General features: G+C 57.6%; 2 protein-coding genes across 3 annotated transcripts in view; one reads left to right on the top strand and one right to left on the bottom strand.

The window, feature by feature from the left end:
• Positions 1–203: 203 nt before the first annotated feature.
• The window catches only part of RSPH14 (radial spoke head 14 homolog), an 81892-nt gene continuing 61977 nt past the window's right edge, over positions 204–20118 (bottom strand). For both annotated transcript variants that reach the window (XM_030815949.1, XM_030815950.1), the window contains 3 exons: positions 4694–4922; positions 2599–2735; positions 204–507 (listed from right to left, as the gene is read on the bottom strand). In XM_030815949.1, the coding sequence (XP_030671809.1) occupies positions 251–507; positions 2599–2735; positions 4694–4922 (623 nt within the window). In that variant the 3' untranslated portion in view covers positions 204–250. The remainder of the gene's footprint in view (positions 508–2598; positions 2736–4693; positions 4923–20118) is intronic.
• The window catches only part of GNAZ (G protein subunit alpha z), a 54452-nt gene continuing 45455 nt past the window's right edge, over positions 11122–20118 (top strand). The window contains exon 1 of the mRNA XM_030815948.1: positions 11122–11345. The gene's annotated coding sequence lies outside the window, so the exon portion shown is untranslated. The remainder of the gene's footprint in view (positions 11346–20118) is intronic.

Genomic DNA, 20118 nt, shown 5'->3' with positions numbered 1-20118 from the left:
CTACTCTCTACCTTCTGAGAGGGACTCTTGGCCCCAGGAGAGAGAGCACAACTCGAAGTCCACCTCCCACCCATCCCCTGCACTGGGTTCAGCCTGTGCCACCCGGACCCGGTGCTTCTGGGCCAGGCATTTCCCCTTTGGCAGGAGAGCAAGAGAAGATGTGACTGTGCTCCAGGAACAGAAAGTGCCATTCGGACCCGAGATAAAGAGACTTAGCGCATTTATTCCCTCACAGAGGTGAACGAGGGGCTCAGGGTTTGAACTCGATGACACTGACAGCGATCCGGGCTGCCCGCTGTAAGGCTTCGGCCACTTGAGGCTTTTCGTAAGTCTCCACCTCCAGGGCACGGAAAGTGGGCACATGCGCCTGCAGGGCCTTGCGGCCCTCGGGGGCCTCTGCCAGCATGGTAAGGGCCTTGGTGGCATTCAGGCGCGCTACAGTCATGGGGGAGTGAAGCAGCTCCAGGAGCGGGCTGATGGCTTGTGCCTCCAGGGCCGCATACTTCCCTGCAGGCCACCAACACAGGGCGTTCCAAACAGCCCAAGGGGCCCCTCTTCTCACCCCCTCTCACCCTAGCCCTCTCCTGACCCTCGTCCTTGTGCAGTCTCAAGGGGTTTATGTCTGGTTTATGCCCCACCAACATGCCCTCACCCTCAAGGCTCTTGCACCTTCGCTGAGTCCAGTCTGGGCCTGGCCTCTTCATCTCCTGCCTTTCCGGCCTCAACTGGCTTCTCTCCATCCACCCTCGTATCCTGCCCAGGAGTTCAAGACCAGCCTGGGCAACATAATGAGATTCTATCTCTACAAAAATTAATTTAAAAATTAGCCAGATGTAGTGACAGGTGCCTACAGTCCCAGCTACTCAGGAGACTGAGCAGGGAGGATCACTAGAGCCTGGGAGTTTGAGGCTGCAGTGATCATGACATTGTACTCTAGCCTGGGTGACACACTGAGACCCTGGCTCTTAAAAAAAGTAAACCCAGCCGGGCACGGTGGCTCACGTCTGTAATCCCAGCACTTTGGGAGGCCAAGGAGGGCGGATCACGAGATCAGGAGATTGAGACCATCCTGGCTAACACGGTGAAACCCCATCTCTACTAAAAATTAAAAAAATTAGCTGGGCATGGTGGTGGGCCCCTGTAGTCCCAGCTACTCAGGAGGCTGAGGCAGGAGAACGGCGTGAACCTGGGAGGTGGAGCTTGCAGTGAGCCGAGATCGCGCCACTGCACTCCAGCCTGGGCGACAGAGTGAGACTCTGTCTCAAAAAAAAAAGAAAAAAGTAAACCCAATAGCTCATTTATGTTGCCAATATTTCTTGAGCACCTACTCTGCACAAAACACACATGGTTCCCGAGAGATGCCCTCCTCAACCCTTCGCTGCCCTTTCCTGCTGTCCTTGCCGGCCCTACACTCCTGCAGTGCCCAATGGACTCTCCCCTTTGCTGGTGGAACCTCTCAGCCTGGGCCCTGCCGACTCCCATTGTCCTTGGGATTGATCCCAAGCCCTTCCCAGAGGAGACTTGTCCCCTGTATTTGCCCCACTCATGCTGGGCTTCTCCTCCACATCCCTCATCACTGCCTCCCACGGCCTGGCACGTGGCAGGGGCTTCAGGACCCTCAGCTGGAGTGCCAGCTTGGGAATAAGTGGCCTCATGTCCCTGGGTCTCAGCCTCTTGTGTCTCAAGCCCCATGGCCCTCCAAGCACTCCTACAGGAAGCCTGGACCGAGAAGGACACTGGGCTGAGGCTGCCCCAAGATAAACATGCAGGGGGAGCCCCTGCCACCGTGCAGTCAGCATCCTGACTATACCAGTAAAAGGAGAGGCTGTGGACTCCAAGAAGGCCCCAACCTCTCCCATCTGCATACCTCAAGCAGCATTAGGGTCAGGTGTGCAGGGCCTGGGAGGACCTCTCTTTAGGAGGCTGATTGCAAATCCAACCCAGATGGTCCTCCGTGGAACTCAAAGGAAGCACAGGGCCCCAGGCTGGTGGGTGTGAGGGGACCAGGGGGGAAGTCAAACGCTTTCAGGGGTCCTGGGAGTGCCACGCCCCAGTCTGCCAGGTGTGGAAACAGCCCAGGGTTCTTCCATTAGCCCGGGGTTGGGTGACTTAGAGGGGAAGCCTGACTGGCTGGGAGTCCCAAGGTGGGGGGCTTGGGGAAGATAATTCTGAATCTGCCCCCTCCCCCAGTTTAAGAAAAATAATTATGATGAATAAACACCATAGAGTCAAGGACTCCAGGGTTTGCTTAGACCTCAGGGTAACAGAATCATGGATGGCAAACTAATCAACCCCTGAGTCACAGCTCACGAGGGGCCTGGGTGGGAGGCGGGAATTCCAGGCCCAGGGAACAGACTGGTACGAAGGCACAGAGGTCCTAATGTGAGTGACTGGTGAGGGGCCACTGTGCTAGGGAGAAGAGGGAGGGCTGAGCCTTGGACCCAACCTTGAAAGGACATCAGTGATAGGCCAAGGGGAGGGTTTTTTTTTGCAAAGTGTGGGGTTTGGGGGACAATACCCAGCCCCTGAGCACAGAAAGCTCATCACGGCTGCTAGCCTGCTGGGGTCTCCCTCCCTGCGGCACCCCCACCGCCTCACCTTCAGTGATCACTGTGGCAAACATCAGGGCACCGGCAGCGTTAGACTTCACATGCTCCACCGGGTCTTTCAGCAGATGGACCAGGATGGTGATGACGTCAAATTGACACACCTGTTTCTTGCCCTCTTGAGACATGCTGGGGCAGAGAGGGAACAGAGAGGGGCTCTGCTTGGAAGGGAGAAGAGGGGCAAGGCCCAGGAGTGCCCCAGGGAGACACAGAAGAAATAATTGTGTTGGGGCTACCCCAGGTAGTCCCAGGACTGGTCCCCATGATCCAGGACTGGTCACGGCAGGGATGCTGGGCTACAGAGGGGCATTGGTGTGAACGCGGCCCACTGCCAGTGCAGACCATGGGGTGACAGGGCCTCATTCTGAGCCAGCACACAGAAAAGAAACAGCGCATGTTCTCTGTGGCCCCAAAATGGGGAACAGCAGGACCCAGGGCTGTCCACCACAGGGAAACCTGTTTTGACTGCCTAAGAGCCAGAGCTGACAGTGATGGGCCAAGCTGCCCCCAACAGCAGCGGCTGCTGGGCACTGGGCAACTGCAACTAAGGACTCAGACCAGGTGACTTTTAGGCCACTTACTCTGGCACTGAATGAAGTTGTGGAAATGAGGATGATGGACTCCCCAAAAGTTTCCTGAGAGAGGGTCAATTCTGTCCCCTAAAAAGAAAGGGCTCCCTGGGCCAGGAAACACTGTTCACAAGCCCCACAGGACTGCCACAGTGCAAAGACCCCTGTGTCACTTAGTTTAATCAACCTTTCCCAAACGTAGCCACCAAAGAACCCTCATTTTTGTAGAGCTCTTAATAACCTCAAAGACACAGGTGTTCCCTGGGAACACAGTTTGGGAAATGGGGTTGGCCAGCCACTAGCTGTGACATTGGGAGCCTGTGGAGCTTTCAGGACAGTGGGCCTCAACCCCGAGGCCCGTGATCAAAGATGCAGAGTCCTGGGCCCCACATGCAGGGATTCCCTGATTCGTTCACACAGCGAGACACTGAGACAAGAGCGATGCAGGGATTCCCCGATTCGTTCACAAGAGCGGGGACAAGAGCGGGGTTTCTCCAGCTCAGCGTTCTTTAGGGCCAGATAATTCTCAACTGGGGGCCAAAGCTCCCCCGCTGCAAATCCTGGGTTTAAGGCAGCAAACAGAGGAAAGCCCTGTCCTCAGGAGCTCCCCTCGGGGATGACACACAAAGTAACTGCAGGGATGGTGGTCACAGTGGACATGGGTGGACGGGATAGCAGGGAGGTTACAGTTTCAGAGAGAGAGCTCTCTCCTGGAAGGCCACTCTCGTGGTCCCACAGAAAGGGGACCTCTGAGAAGACCTAAGAATGATGGGGCTGGGACAGGGCCTGGGAATCTGCATTTTCACAAACCTCCTGGGGGCTTGGGTCAGGGGCCTCACTTGCAGAAATACTGGCCTGGGCCTCTAGTGAGACTCTCAGAAGAGAAGCCAGGACTTAGGGAAGGCAAGAGGGCCTCCACTAAAAAGACATAGCCACAGCTAAGGCAGAAACTCTGGGGTTCGGTGACCAGCCCGTCCTCGTGAAGAGGGGCCCAGTGTGAGAACACACACCACACCCCACCCCTTGCAGCTTTGAGGCTTTGGGCTCCCTCGGTTTCCAGGCCAGGATGTAAACTGTGATCCGGTGTGACCTGGTGTGAGACACAAGACACTGCCTCCTTTTCTCACCCGTGAAGGCAGACATCACCTCCCTGGAGGGTTGCCTAAATGTGAGGTTTGTAGACAACGCCTGGCACACAGGAGGCATTCAGTGACCGCTGGGTGTCATGATCACCACCAGTGCATCTCCTGTGCTGGCCTTCCTCATGGGGAGGGGGTGCACAATCATCTGGCTTTGTCCAGGCTGAGGGGTTTCCTGGGATTCAGGACACTCCCAGGCCAAGGGGATGGTGGTCACCCTAGGGGAGAAGGTCATCCTCCGTCCCAGCTCCCTCCTGCCCCTGGGCACAAGCAGGCAAGGGGAAGCAGGCCCAGGGTGGCTGCCCTTGAGCTGTGGACCAGTCCAGCTCAGGTGCCTTCTCCCAGCCTTGGCAGAAACCCAGCCTAGGCCAGGCCTCACCTGACATTAAGGAGCGCACGGGCGGCCTTGCTGCGGATGTTCTGGTTGGCGCTGAGGAGCTTCTGCTTCAGGACAAGCACTACATTGCTGCCCAGGGCCTCGGTGGCATCCTCCCGCAGGCAGAGGACCAGTGTGTCCAAGATGAACTCCTGGAACTCCTCCTCCACCTCCACCTGCAGCTTCCATACCAGCGAGGAAATCAGACCTTTGCTGATGATCTCTTGGGCCCCTACGAGACAGGAAAGGGCACTGAGGGCGGGCTGGCCACCCACCCACCCATGCCAGTTGGCCTGCAGGGCTCAAGGAGGGTCTTGCAGAGCCCGTGGGTGGGTTTGACAAGAGGACTTGCAAGTGCCACCCCCACACATGTCCCGCCTGGCCAGGGGCCTGAGCGACCAGCAGGCGGCTGCAGTGACAGCCATGTCAGGGGCTGAGGGCGGAGGCCCAGAGAACCCGGGAAGGACCAGTCTTTGGTCGCCGGTGTCTCGGGGGGCATCCACTATAGCAAGTGCACAGCAGCCGGAGAGGCAGTAGCCACCCCTCGGAGAGCCGACAGCTCACTCCTGCAGGGCCCAGAAACACCAGGAGACCTCCACTCTTCCCTCCCCCTGCCCCAGAGTTGGGGAGCCAGCCAAGCCCCCGCTTCCCATCCACCAAAATATTTCAAAGCTGCTAGAGACCCCATGCTGGTCTGACCAGCCCTTGAGAACAGCTTGGGTTTGACTCTGAGACAGAAGACCTAGAGTGTAGACCAGTGTCACACACACCAAAAAGAGCTGTGCCCCAACTAAAGGTGACGGGAAGCCATAGGCTCTGGTCTTCAAGGGACCTGGGGCTCTGTGGGAAGGGGGCTCCACATGGCACAGCTGGGGTGCAGGTACTGGGAGCAGCATAATGAGGCAAGGCTCCCCCATAAACAGGCCCCACCTGGCTCCTCCCAGCTCCCTTCCTTCCTGAGGAATGTCAGCAAGCAGCTGCCTAGAGAACCCAGCACGAGTGGCATCCTGAGCCCAGGACGGTGGGCAGAACAGCCCTCCTGAGTCACTGAGATGAAAAGCACAGGGAATGTGCACAGTGACCTTCCCTATGGCACGTGGCTGCCCTCACCACTGCCCTGCAGCCCACTGCCCACTGCAAAGCCATCTACAGCCCCCAGGGAGGTGGCCACCAGCAGACACCTTTTTCTTCCGCCCTCCCCAGCTAAACCCTCTAATTTACTCTAGAGAGAGAAATAAACGGGTTGATTAGCCTAAAGGTCTCCAAGTGCCAATTAGTACCAGGGATTTCCTCTTTGAAGACATCACCCCAGCCTTCTTCCGCTGCTCCCTGAGGACATCAAACAGCAGGTGCCCAGGGTGATGGGGTAGAGAGGTGGAGCAGGTGCTGAGTGGCTCTTACCGCCCCTCCATGTCTCATAATGTCCAGCAGCTCTCTGTGCCCCATCCCCCAAGTCCTCTGGTGTCGGGTGGCTCCCAGTGTCCCTGGCCAGCTTCTCACTGGGGTATCAGATAGAGCAGCTAGATCTGCCCTGTTTGTTCTCAGGGCTCTGACCACCCAGGAAAAGTGGGTTCCTGTTGCTTCTACTGTGTTGGCCTTTTTTATTCAATATGCACAGATTGCAAAAAAAAAAAAAAAAAAAAAAAAAAAAAAAAGCCTAGGTCTCATTTAAAACATATCCTTTCCAATCTGTGTGACCTTGGATGAGTTACTTAACCTCTCTGAGCCTAGTTTCCTTATCACTGAAACGGGCCTACCTGGCAGGGGGTTGTGGATGAAAACGTGTTCCACGTGCTGTGGATTTCTTCATCCATATAAGGGTCTGTCCCTGTGTGCCCAGAACATCTGGGCCTAGGGTGGCAAGAGTCTCCTGAATTCCACCAACACTGAGTCCCAGCTACAAGCAAGGGCCTGCTGGAGGCTGAGGGGTAGGATACAAGACAAACGCTGCATAGCCCAAGCCCTGCATAGCCCGTCAGTGCAGCGCGCCCCCCGCCCCAACCCCTCCTGGAGGCCTGATCCTCTCCTGCGCAGCTCCCTGCTTTGCCCAGACCACACACCTGGCCTCCTGCTCCCGCTCTGCTTCCCCTCAGGTTCTGCCCATGGTCTCCCTACCCGCTCCTGGCTATAGATCCAACTCAGTGGTGACCTGCACAGCCCTCTTCCAGCTCACAGCAGGGAGGTGACAATTTGACCTTCTGTTAATTTTGCTGGCAGATGGAAGGACAAGGTTCTGGGATGGGGACACTTGAGCAAAGACCTGGGGGTAAGGAAGTTGTTAATTTTCAAATCAGGGCTAGATTGTAGCCTCGTCTGCACCTATCTGAGCTTCCCAGGAAATCCCTGGGACAGGTGTCATTGCTGAGTCAGGATGGGCACAAGTTAGGGGAGGAATACAGAGAGAGTTGAGATCAGAAAAGTCAACATTCAAGGTGATCAACTCCATTACCCACCTCTCCTTGGTGAGGAAACTGAGGCCCAGAGAGGCAACTTGAATGCCCAAGGTCACACAGCAGATGGTGGCAAAGCCAGGCAGGGCCCTCAGCTCCTTGGGTTTTGTTTCTCAGGCATTTGCCTTGTACTTCTGCTCCTAGAAATGCTTAGCACGGGGACCGGGGTTCATTTTGAGACAGAGGGAGAAGATTAAAAATAAAACGCGTGCCGGGTGTGCCTTTCTGCTCGTTCACTTTGCTTCTTTTCAGCTAAAAGAAGAGTCTCGGGCCTGGCTATTTATAACTAACCCAGATCTGCGATGGCTTGCTCAAGTGGGGGTGGGGCACACAGACCCCAGAGAAACAATCAGGGAGATCCACCCAACTGGGCGGCAGCCTGAGAGTCCGCTGGGGGTGGGGGGTGGTTGCGCAAGAGGTAAGACAGGTGGGGCACAGAGAACCAGCCAGATGGGGTGGCACCAGAGCAGGCCAGGCTCTGGGCCATCCATGGTTTAGAGACAAGCAACATATGCCCGCCCCACCCCCGGGAAGTGGGAAAACTAGTGGAAGAGTCAGCTGGGGACAGGTCACTACAGAACAGGTTGACATGTGTGAAGACCAGGAATTCCAGGGTCCTAGGGGCTCTGGAGGTGCACAAAGGGAGGCCCCGGGGAAGCTGGTTCTCATGGAGGTGGAGGAGAGTCCAGAACAGCAGGGCAACAAAGGTGTGTGTTCGTGGGGAGTCCCCAGTCTGGCCTGGCTGATATGTAGGGGCTAGGATGGGTTCAGTGGTCGATGAGCCGAAGAGATTCAATGGGACTGACGGGTCACAGATGTCCATGGTGTGGAGCCCCAGTGGTGGAGGCTGGGGCATTTTCTTTGTGGCGGGGCAGGGCGGGTGCTGACACCATGTTGAGGGGCCACTCCTCAGCCAGCTGTGCCTGCTGGGTTGGGGAAGTGCTGAGTGGGCTCAGTCACCACCATGGCCCCCTTCCTCTGGCTACTGCAAAGCCCCAGCTGTTGTCTCCCAGCCAATGAAGGCTCAGGACAGAGCACCAGCACCCAGGTTCTGGTCACAGCCACACCCTTTCCTGTTAGGGGACTGCACATCCACACATGGCATCTGGGGCCCACCTTGCCACAGGTGACCCACCTGTCCAGCTTTAGCCTTGCGTGGCCCTGTGCCCTGAACTCCTGGCCCACTGGGCCTGGCTTTGCTCCAAGGGGTGCTTCTCTGTCCTCAGCTTTCTCGGCTTCCCAGCAGCCGGGAGCATGGTTAACAGCTTCTTCCTTCACCACATGCTCTCTTCCCCTGCCTCTGGTACCCTCCATTCTCTGGTTCCTGACCACCTCTCCAACTGCTCCTCCATCTTTTTGGTAAGCACCATCTCTTCCTCCAGTGGTCCCCACCCTCTCCCCTTCTCTCATACCCCTGGGTCCTGATAATGCCCCGCCACTGTCTCCTAACATGCTCTTGATCTCCCTGCCATCTCACAGCCACAGCGGACCCTACACTGAACTCAGCCTCACAGACTGACTTCTATGCTCACTCCCACTTCCTCTGGACTGACTAACTGATGTTTTTGTTATTTTATTACGTCTAGTAGGACAACTCACATTGTCTGTGGGACCATGCCTACTGTAAATAGGCAATAAAAACTTCTCCTCCTTCTCAAATTTAAAAGACTAACGTTAAAACTCTCTAGCGGTTCTTAGGCCAATGTCCCCGATCCTACTGTCCCGAGCTGGCATCTGTGCATGGGCAATGACCCCGGCCCCAGCCACACTGGTCTTCTCTGGGTTCTTCCTGGCCTCGTGCTCCTTCATGTCCTGCACCCTCCCCGCCTTGGAACTCACTTCCCTCCCACCCTACGTCACCGGCCACCTCCACGCCTGCTATGGTCTCGTTCCAAGCATCTCTTCTTTTGGGAAGCTGGCCCAATGCCCAATGCTCCCCCACTCCACGTGCCCCCAGAGCCCCAGTGGGTCTCCTCAGATAGCCTCACATGACTATAAGGCCCAATCGTTGTTTGCTTTCTGCCCCTGCCCTACAGGCAGAGGGTCTGCCAGAAAAGGGCCGGTCTGAATCCTAGAACTGTGCCTGTAACTATACCCTGGTGGAGGAGGCTATCTGTAAGTGACTGCTGCACGAATACAATATTGGTTTGATGCCAGGTGAGATGTCCCTCTCTTACTTTGAGGTCAAGTCAGAGAGGTGTCAGCCAGCCCCGGTGGACCCCTCTGCAGGCTAGCCTCTGCTCTGACCACTGGAAAGGGCTATCCCACTGTTGCATGTGGGCTTACCCCTGCAAACAATTCAACTCTGACTCCCTGACTCTGCAGTGGAAACAGCCTCTGGCTATCCCAAGACATGCTAACATGCATTTCCTATATACATTAACCCTCAGGGTCACCCTCTGACCACGGTCTGTTACATTCCCTTTCGACAGAAGAGGAAACAGAGGCTCAGCCAGGTAGCACAGCTGCTGGTCTCTGTGTGGTCCTCCTGGCGAGAGGTCCAGCCTGACACAGCCTGGTGGTGTGGAAGGCAAGCACAAAGGGTAGCCCCTCAGCCATTGGCTGAATTCTCTTGGTCCTTACTGGACACCTCCAGTGAGCACTAGGTTCGCCTCCATGATGCCCATAACGAATGTACGTCCTGTTCTTGACGGTTGAGGCAGCACCCTCACAGGTGGCCCATGACCCTGCAGGTACGTAACACAATGGTCTCCATCTCACAGCAGAGGAAACATTACTAGGGAGGTTATGGGATAATGCTGAGATGCCAGTGTCCGGCTGGCAAAGCCAGGCACATGCCCCTGCCTCTCCACCACAGAGCTACGATGGAGAGACCGCTACATGGACCTCTGCCATGGTCAGGTCCAGGGCTGCTACTCAAAGAATGGCACGATCCACATAATTTGACCACAAAGGTGTAAGATGATAAGGAAGGCGTTAGCTGGGAAGGCATTTGCACTTTGCCAGGGATGCTCTAGGATACACAAAGTTTCAGGTTTACAAAGATGGAGAACACAGACAGGAGCATTCATGTCTTGGCCCTCTGGCTTGAGAGTCTTTTAAGCATGGAACTGAGGGACTCCTGGCCCTGAGGTCCACAGATAGGCTTTGAAATTCAAAACAGAATTTTGCAGCCTGGGTTCAGCTGCGTTTTGCTGAGGGTCTGATGCTTTCCACGAGCTTCCCAAAAGCGCCAATGGCCTTAACTGAACTGGCTCCCTCACGCTTGTCTGGGCTGGGGGCCAGCTCCTGGGTCCTTCTCCCTTCCTTCCCTCCCAAGGCCACCTTTCCGTGTGCCAGGATTGCCAGGGACGCCAAAGAGCCCCTAGACACTGGGCGGGGGCGGGGGGGCGACAGCTGAGATGACTAATGCCCCCTCCCATCGCTGCACAAACCTCACCGGTGTAAATCGCTAGGGTTTGCACAGGCCTTTCACACGTTCTGAAGGATTGGTGAGACAATCCAGGAAAGCAGGTGCCACTAGCCCCACTTTGCAAACAGAAAGGCTGGGAGAGGTCAGTCGGTTGCCCAAGGACTTAGAGCTCACAAGAGGCCGAACTGGGTTTGAACCCGAGTGGAGAGAAGGCGAGCCGGGACTGGCTGCGGTAAAGAGGGCCAGGACCATGGCTGGGCTCAGGCTCGGTTTCCCGGGCTGCCAGAGGTGGCCCCTGGGGCTCGGCTACCAGGCCTCAGCGCAGCGGACTCGCTGGGACGCCGGCGCGGGGAGCGCGTGCGGGACTGCGGCGCGCGCGGAGCCGCGACCCCGCCCCTATCCGTCCCCATTGGACTACTGGCCCGTCCGTCAGCCGCTTGTGCCCAATGGACAGAGGGCCGGCGCTCGTGGCGGGGCGGAGGTGCCCGGCGCGTGGTGCCCGGCGGGCGCGCGGCACCCCCCGCCCGCGGTTGGCTTGGCAACGGGTTGCGCTCGCGGCTCCGCCCCCTGCCGGCGGCGGCGCGGCGCGGGGCGGGCGGACCCGCGGGCTGGCGGCTGGCGGCGGGCGGCGGGCGGCGCGGGAGGGCGGGCGGAGGGAACCAGGCCGGCCGGAGCGTGTGCGCCGCCCGCGGTCCGGTCACGTCCCCGCGTGGGCGCCGCCGCCCGCGTCGTACGGAACGAGGGCGCCGCGGCCCCGCGCTCGCCGCCCCGCCCAGCCCCGCCCCGCCCTGCCCGGAGCAGCTCGGCAGATGCTCTGTGTCACGGCCCGGAGGTGAGTGAGCAGACCCGCGGCCGGGCGCGCGCCGCTGAGCCTCGGGGGTCGGGGGCACGGCCGGGGCATCCACCTTGCCCCCACTTGGGACTCTTCCCGGGCCTTTGTGCCCCGGATCCGCCAGGACGCAGCGTCAGGGATGCCCGTCAGGGGTGGGGGACACCAAGGGCGGGGATGTCTGCGAGGTGGGCAGGGGGCGGCCTCTGGTCGGGCAGGTGCTGGGGGAGGGAGGCGCCGCCGAGCCGATGACCCCGCGGGAGGGGGCGGCTGCGGACCCGGGAGGGTGGACGGAGGGCGCCGGGGATGCCGCGCGGGGCCGCCAGGCGCCCCCGAGCAGCGGCTGATGCGGAGCCCGGGCGGGCCAGGCGAGCTGCGGGAGCGGCGCTGAGGCGGGTCTCCCTAGGGGGGGGATCAGGGAGGGGCGGCCGGAGCCGATGCAAGGCCTTGCCCGAAACCGAGGAGAGGGCCCCAGAGGCCTGGGCCCGAGGACCGGGGCCCCAGACGGACAGCTAGCAGTTCTGGGTCACTGCTCTTGCAGCGAGCAGGTTCCTCACAGGCATTTAGAGCAAGAGATGAGTATCGACCTGCTGCGATTGTAATACGTTCCCGGCTCAATATTTTTTCCCTTAAAAGGCGGTGGGGGTGTTTGGGGGAGGGGAGTGAGGGCCTCAGGGCTGGCGCTCCGTATCCTGCGGGCGATCCGAGGGGGCTCTGCCTTTAGGGCGGTGCTGAGCCTTCCTGGGTGATGATGGCAGGATTCGGCCTAGGCCGAGAATGGGGGCTCCTGTTAACTGAGACAAGAGGATGATGCCAAGCGAGACCAGCGTTCCGCGTAGTCCGTGTTGGGGTGGAGGGACCCGCCTGGTAGAGAGGTCTGTCTTGCTTGGGGAGACAGCTGAGCCCCTGACCGGCTCCTTTCTGCCCAAGTGATTTCCCTGCCCTGGGGATTGAGCTCTCTGGAGAAGGCTCCTTGGCCAAATTCAATTAAGCAAATATTTACTGAGTGCTCACTCCCCCAGGGCCTGGCGCTGGGGTGCACCGGGTGGGAGTGGACTGTGCCTGCCCTCCCAGGACTGATTCACCACCCCATAGGGGAAAACGTCTCTACTCGGCCAACCCAGCTTGAGTGCAGGTGCAGGGGCCTCGGGAGGGACCTCAGAGTGGTGTCCTGGGCTGGGGGGTCAGGTGAGCCCGTGGGCAACATGACATTTGAACTGGAGCTTGAAGGACATGAGCACAGCTAAGCTGGGCATTGTGGGCAGAGAGGAGAGAATAGACCGAGGCACTTGGGCAGTTAGGTCTGATGGGAGCACTCAGCATGCCTGGGGAGTAGGAGGAGGTATGGCGGGAAAGGCCGGTGGGGGCTGCATGGGGCTGAGGGAGCTGGGAAGTGGAATGACCCCATTGCTGGTTAACTGTGGCTGTGGTGGAGACCACAGCTTCCTCATCTGTAAAAGCAAAGCAGTTCCATGACCCCATGAGCTGGGGTGGGCCTGGAGAAGAGCTAGCTTTAAAGACTGGGGAAGGCTCCTTGCAGTCTGAGGCTGTGCTTCCAGGCACTTCTCCCTCGAGCACAGCCAGGCCACTGGATAACCACCCAGGCAACCCCCTTGTTAGGATTGAGTTGCCTGTTTCGGGGATGATGCTTAGCTGGTGACTCTGTGCCTCTGGGATGTGGATGTTTGAGAGCAGTAATCGTGGCAGCCTGGGAGCATCCATCTACGGGGTGCAGTGGGGGTGTGGATGGCCTGGCGGTGCTTGGATAAAATATGTGCCTTGAGCAAGCCTCATTCTCTAGGAATGAGGAGATGCTGGCATCTGGTTTAAAAGTCTTCCTGTGTGTTCCTCTAACTGACGTTGATTTTCTGAGACAGGAGGTGAATAAGACATAATTTCTCCCCCTCGGAAGTTGGTGTCACTTTCTGCCCTAAGTCAGCTCCCTCATTTCTGGGGATGTTTTTGCTCTCCCTCTGAAGGGGCTGTTTGTTCCTCATCTTTGTAGTGTGCCTGCCCTCCCCACCCAACACACACTTGGCTTTGGCCAAGGCCCAGGTTGTGCAGTGAGAACAGGGCCTGCCCTCGTGGGGTGTGCAGTCTGTGGTGAACAGGGTGAGCTGCTGCACTCTGTGCCTGTCGCCTGGACAGTTGCAGGGACCTGGCATGCGACTGTGGGTTTGGGACACAGGGAATGGATTCTTCCTTCTGTCCCCAGCCTCTCAGTCCTTTTGTTTTCTAGAGTCTCAGAAGGAACCTCAGAGACCTGGAGGCCCCACCAGAGTTGCCGGAACCTGGTGCAGGAGTGTGGGTGGGGTCTCAGTCTGGCCCTCAGGAGCTTCTAGAACAATTCCAGGAATTTGCAGGTAACTGGATGGACTCGACAAGTCTGCCCAGGGCCCCCGCAGAGAGGCCAGTGGGACAGGAATGCTGAATATAGCAGTTCAGGAGTGCTGAATTTAGTCATCTTGTGTGTGAACACATGTGTGCGGCTTCCTCCCCTGGAGGCAGGGAAGGCAGCCCTGTGCTCTCTGTCCCACACTAGCCTCAGAAGACTTAAGACGGTGTGTGGCAGCAAAGGCACTCTCACTGCTGCTGACCGTGGCAGGTGCACAGGTGCACTGGAGGAGGCAGGTCAGCACGCTGCTCTCAGAACCCTCCAGCAAGGAAACCTGGGGTAGCCAAGCCTCTGGGCACCTGTGAGCGCTGTGCTTGGCTGGAAGGAGCACAAAGCGAAATGAACAGAGGTGTCAGTGCAGATGCCAAGGGTCAGCCCCAGGCAGAATTCCAGAGCAGAGGCTATGTGGCGGCCTGGGCAGAATGAAGAGGGACACGGGAACACCCAGATTCTTGTGGCCCCGGGGTGGTGAGGTGAGAATTCCAGTCTAGGTGGCAGAAGACCTGGGGTCAGGCCCTGGCCCCGCCATCCTAGGTCCAGCCCCTTTTTCTCTGAGCCTCATTATCCTCATCCATACCCAAAGCCAAGAGTGCCCCGCCCTGTACCCACACCAGCCCCTGCCACACATTTTGGCCCTTTCGTGAGAACACTGCCAGGGGAGGCGCTTCACAGGATTGAACCAACAGGGACTGCTTGACACATACTGGAGCACACAGGAGGAGACATCAGCCCTCTGGACTGAGCCGGAGGAGCAGAACCTCACGCGATTCATCCATTCATTTTTTCAGCTAACATTTACCAGCGCCTGCTGCATGCCAGGCACTGTGCCAGGTGCAGGGGTACAGCAGGGACATAGCATCCACTCATAGTGCTCACACCAGACGGGCAGGGGTTGACAGTAACACGTGTAACTAAGTGCTGCATTGTGGAGAACACTAAAGCAGAAGGTGGGGGACATGAGATGGGGGTGGGGGGGCTGACACAGTCTCATGGAGAAGTGCTGGGTGAGTGGTGTGGCTGAGCAGGGGAGAGACAGCAGGTGCAAAGGTGCTGAGCAGACACTCCCTGGCCCCTGGAGGCCCCACCAGAGTGGCTGGAACCTGGTGCAGGAGTGTGGATGGGGTGTCAGGGCCAGGTCCTGCAGGACTCAGTGGGCCCCAATGAAGCAGGAAGACCTTGGCAGGGTTGGAGCAGAGAAGAGACTGGAGCTGCCCTCCCAGGAGGAGCTAATCTACACTTTGAAAAGATCTCTCTGCTGAGGTGGGAAAATAGGCTAGGATGGGGTAAGGCTGGGGGCCATGAGGGGCCATTGCAACATTCCAGGCAGAGAGGCTGCTGACCCAGGGGTGGGAGCTCTGGAGGCCCTGAGAAATGCAGGTGGGAGATTTGTTTTTTAAAGCTGAAGCTTTTAAAGGACAGCTGCAGTTTTGGCCTGAGCCAGTAGAAAGATGGAGCTGGTATTGGCTGAGAAGCAAGATACAGAAAAACCCATTCTGGAGAGGTGGGGAATTGGGAGGTGGGTCTGAGACCCGGAGAGCCGTTGATGGGCACATGTGGCCAGAGGGAGAGCAAGGCTGGGGGTGGCAACCTGGAGCCCTTGGCACTGAGGTGTGTGGGAGGCCGGGGACCACGTGAGGTCACTTAGGGATCAAGGGTAGGTAGGATCAGAAGAGGCTGAGCTGGGACTCTGGGCCTCCACTGTGGGGAGGATGAGTTGAGAAGCATCGAGAAAGAGAGATTGAGGATTGACGAGCAAGTGAGATGGAAGCACAGTCACAGTGGCGCCTCGGGAGGCTGGAGAAGAGCAGGTCCCAGAGAGCAGGTCCCCTGTGTCAAGCAGGCAGGGCATGCCCAGGGACTGAGCAATGCGGGCACAGCTGGCCACACGATTTTGGGGGCCCCCTATTTGAAAATTATTAAGGGCCTCACATGATGGCCCACACCTATAATCCTATACTCTGGGAGGCTGAGGTAGGAGGATCACTTGAAGTCAGGAGTTTGAGACCAGCCTGAGCAACATGTAAGACCCTGTCTCTACAAAAGTAAAACTAAAATTATGCATTCCAAAACAGTAACAGCAGAGCATTAAAACTGTATGGATGCCCAAGTGAGTGCCCAGGAAGCTGGCTGGTCACGGGGACCTCAAGGGTAATACTGGGGCTGTAGTGGCCCCTGTGGAGAAGGAAGGCCTGGAGGGTGGGCCCACAACCTGCCCACTGCCCACTCCCCACAGCATTTCTCCTCCCTTCCCTGAGTGGGCGGGTGGGTTGCGTTGGACTTTCAGAGCTGCTGGAGTCAGTCAGACCCAGCCTGTGAGCTTCACCTTGGCTCTATGGCCCAGGGAACCCAAAGTGAAAACTGCAGCAGGCAATTGCCTGCTGCAATTCTTCACTGAATGTGTTGCTTCTTGCCCCTTGGTCTGTGGACCCTTGGGCAAGAGGCAGCAGGAGGCACATCTCGAGGTTCGGGTTTAGATGGTCCCATCAGCAGGCCCTGGACCTGCATGGCCACAGCTTCACACAGCAATGGCTTCTTTGCGTTCATCTCTTTTCCAAAGGAACCTGCCACATCACAGAGTTTTGAGTTATTTGCTTCTAAATTAAGGTATAACTCTCTTTTAGAGACGTCCCTGGAGAATCCATCAAAAAGTGCTAAGAAGCGAGACTGTTAAAAGCCACAGTGCAGGGAGGGGCCTTACACATAGTGTCAAGCCCGGGGGTGTTCCTTCTAGCAGCCTCCAACCAGAAACACACCCATCCCTGAGGGCTCAACCAGGCCTCCTGTGACCATGGGAGGCCGTGGTTAGAGCAAACCTTTCAGGAGACCCTTGGCCCCTGGGATGGAGAGCTGCCAGGACAGAGGTCCCTGAGTCCCTTTTTGAGGTCTGCCCCTGTGAGTCATGGAGACCAAAGTCCTCTGAGGTGTGGAGAGTGGACCTCATGTGCCCAGTGCCTTAGTAGGTCTGGGCAGCCCCACATCTGGGCAGCATGGCCTGTCTCAACCTGGTTGGTCATAGGAAGGGTGGCTGAGGAGGAGGCTGTGCTGGAGGCTGGCATGGCAGTGAGGGCTGGCTCTTAGGCTGTGGCCCTGCTCCAGACAGGGCTGGTGGGGCCTCTATCTAGAACAGAGCCATGTTCCTGACCATGTTTCCTATGCCCTTTCCTGCTGCTATTTTTTTTTCCCCTTAGCACCCACCACAGCATGACCTGCTCCCTATTTGATTCATTCATCATATGTGTTTGTGTAAGCTCCATGAGGGCAGGGACGTTGCGGAGTCACCATTGAGAATCGCCACCGAGGGAGTCACTGTGGAGGGACTGAACATTCACAGACAGTCATGCCTCAGTGGCCCTGTCCAGCCCCTTTCGCCCTAGGGCTGGGCTGTGTGTTCGTGCGATGCAGAATCCCTGCTCCAGCTCAACCCTCTGCTCCTAAGAGGTTGTACCTTTGGGTCCCCAGAGATGTGTCTCTGGGCCTCAGGTCTGGCCACCAAACACAAACCACCCTCAGGTGGATGCTACCAGCTGGGCCCCGTCAGGCCCAACTGTGGGTTACTCTCAAGCCAGAGGGAGGTGGACAGATGCCTCGGGCTGATGCCGGGCCACTCAGTGATGCATTGTGACTCAGTGGGACCTTTGTCAGACACGGGGATTCACAGAGTGATGACCTTCAGAGGCATGTCTGTGGAAAACTGTCCTAAAGGGATGAGCCAAGACCCTGAAGGTGGTAAAGGAACATGATGATGGTAGAGTGGCCTTTCCAGGTGGCCCCTGTGCCCCAAGATCAAGGAGTGGCCTCTCAGGCCAGCAGAGGAGCTCAGGGCAGGGGAAGGCACCAGGCCTGGGTAGAAGTCCAGCCCTGCCTGTGTTGGTGACCCTGTGAATGCTTTCCACTCTCTGGGCCTTGGTTTCCTTGCCTTTGAGTTGGAAGCTCTGGGCTGGGTCAAGGGTACAGATAGTTTCCTTCCTTATCTCAACTCTGGAGTGGCCGTCCAAAACATGCTGTGTTGAAGAGGATTCTAAGGCTGTGCTGCAGCCCAGAGGGAAAGAGTCATGGTTGATTAGTGATGTCTGCAGTGGGCACGGGAGGCAGGATTTAGATGAGCTTGCCAGTGACTGGTGAACCTCACCACTGCACCCGCCTCCTACCTAGCAGCTTTAACCCACCCTATCTCTCCTTACATGCCCCTTCCTTAGTGACACCAATGCTAACCCATTATTGGGAAGGACTGGCCTCCCTCTTCGTGAGTCCCATGAGCAGCTCGGGTCATTGCTTGCTGACTGTCTCTTCTCTCATTTGATGCCTCACTCCCTGCAGTGACCTCAGGGTCCAACCCCATGCTTGGTTCATGGCAGCCTCTTTCTGTACACTGAAGAATGAATAAGTGAATGAGTGGCAGAGACTCAACCACTCTACAAGGCCGGGAGCCTCCTCTTAGATGTACACCTGATGTTGATCTCTGTTCCAGCAAGGAGCCCCTAAAAGCCGTCCTGGAATTGGGAGGCTGGATGGCCATGGAAACAAGGTGCTAAACCATGTGGTTTCAGCTCCAGGTGTTGCAGGAGTGGGGTCAGCAAGGGAAGAGGGGGCAAGGTGACCAAGGAGGGCTAAGGCATGTGAGTACCAGGCTCTGTGTTTGTGGGGCCCAGTGGTCCTGTCTGACCTTGGCTATGGAGCAGCTCATCAGGCTTCCCCAGAGGCGAAGCTGGGAAAACCTTCCAAGCTGCCAAGAGGGGCCTTCTGAAGACCCTTCCGACTATGGGTGGGAGAACTTGGCACCTACAGCCTTCACCCTGACCCCAGCAGGCCCTGACGCCCTATGAACTGGTGGTACCCCACCTCTACTCCTCTTGCACCCCCACACTAGTGGCCCTACCCCTAACTGTGGCCAGGCCAGGGGAGGAGCAACTCCACCATGAGGGCTTGGCCCTCATGCCTCCTCCTGCCCAGCTCTGCATGGCATGTCCTCTCTGGCCTTAGCTGCCCCAGCTGCGTGTGGCCTCAGGCCAGCCCCACCCACCCCTCTTGCTTCCTGTGGCCCTGTGGAGTGGCTACCAGGACCCCTGCTGGTGAGGGCGGGTGCGGGTGGCCTGTCTCCGAGCTGGGCTTTCCTCCAGCATGGTCACCCCCTCACCCGCTCCGTTACTTCTGATATGCTGTGCAAACATATTTCTCGATAAAATGCTGGGAAGAAAAATAATTAGAGTGTTGCCTCCATTATCCAATTTCTGATTAATCAAACTCTCTTTGTCCTCGGCCAAAATCTATTCATTTCCCTTAAACACTGGGCCAGTGCCAGGCATTGATTTCCTCTATGATAACACCACGCACGCAAGCACAGCCATGCCCAGCCTGGCCCCACCCCGTGGCTGGGACACAGAGACACTGGTGGGGCTGCCCTTGTCCCCCCAACACTGCCCACCTCCTCCAAGGAGTCTCCTGGCCACACTGACACCCCCGTCTCTGTCGCGGCTCCTGGAGTGCTTGGCCTCAGTCTCCAGTGTGTTTGTCTTGCCACGCTGGCTGTTCCAGGGCTCTCCCTCCTCCCAGGATGGTATGGAATGGATAGAGGAGGTGTGGAGGGTGTGGCCACTGCGGTCCCCAGGGACCACAGGGAATGGGCTGCAGCCCCAGGCTCTGGGTGAGCCAGGGTTTGGGGGATTATCCCCATCACTGGCACAGGAAGAAGGCCAAGGGTGAGGGCCAGGGCTTCTAAGGGGGCTGAGGGGCCATGCAGTGTATGTGGGGTGGGAGCACACTTGCAGGGGTAGCAACAGAAGCCCAGCCCCAAAGGGCTTACAAGATGAGGGGACATTCTGGCTCCCCGGCCTGAGGGCTGAGTAGTGGAGCGGCATCAGGATCGGCCAAGTCCAGGTGGGAGGGGGCTATGCATCTACCTGTGTCCACACAGGAAAGGCCACGGGCCTTTCCAGAAGACCTCCCAGAAGTCCCCAACTATCCCCTCCGTGAGCCACGTTGACCGATCCCTCACTTAGTCACTACAAGGGCCTGGGATTGATTTATTGGCACCTGCTTGGTGCTAGGTCCTTGTGGGCATATGGGATACATCAGTGAACAAACAGACCAACAGCCCCTGCCCTATGGCACAGTGCGAAAGAGGCGGCGATAAACACTCTAAGTAAATTATACAGTGTGCTAGAAAGGGACCATGCTTGGGGCAAGGCTGCACACGTGGTGTGGCTGTGTGCGAATATGGGGGTCATTTTCCATCATAAATAGGATGGGCAGGGAGGCCTCCTAAGGAAGGGACATCTGAGCCATTGGATGGGGAGGGGACGCAGAAGCCAGGTCCACTTAGCTTTCTGGACAAAGAGCTTTCCAGGAGGAAGGAACAGTCAGTGCACAGGCCCTGAGTTAAGA

Source organism: Nomascus leucogenys, chromosome 7b (genome assembly GCF_006542625.1).
Source record: "Nomascus leucogenys isolate Asia chromosome 7b, Asia_NLE_v1, whole genome shotgun sequence".
NCBI classification, from domain to species: Eukaryota; Metazoa; Chordata; class Mammalia; order Primates; family Hylobatidae; genus Nomascus; species Nomascus leucogenys.
The sequence above is the reverse complement of the archived record's forward strand: the minus strand, read 5'-3'. Positions and strand labels throughout refer to the sequence as shown.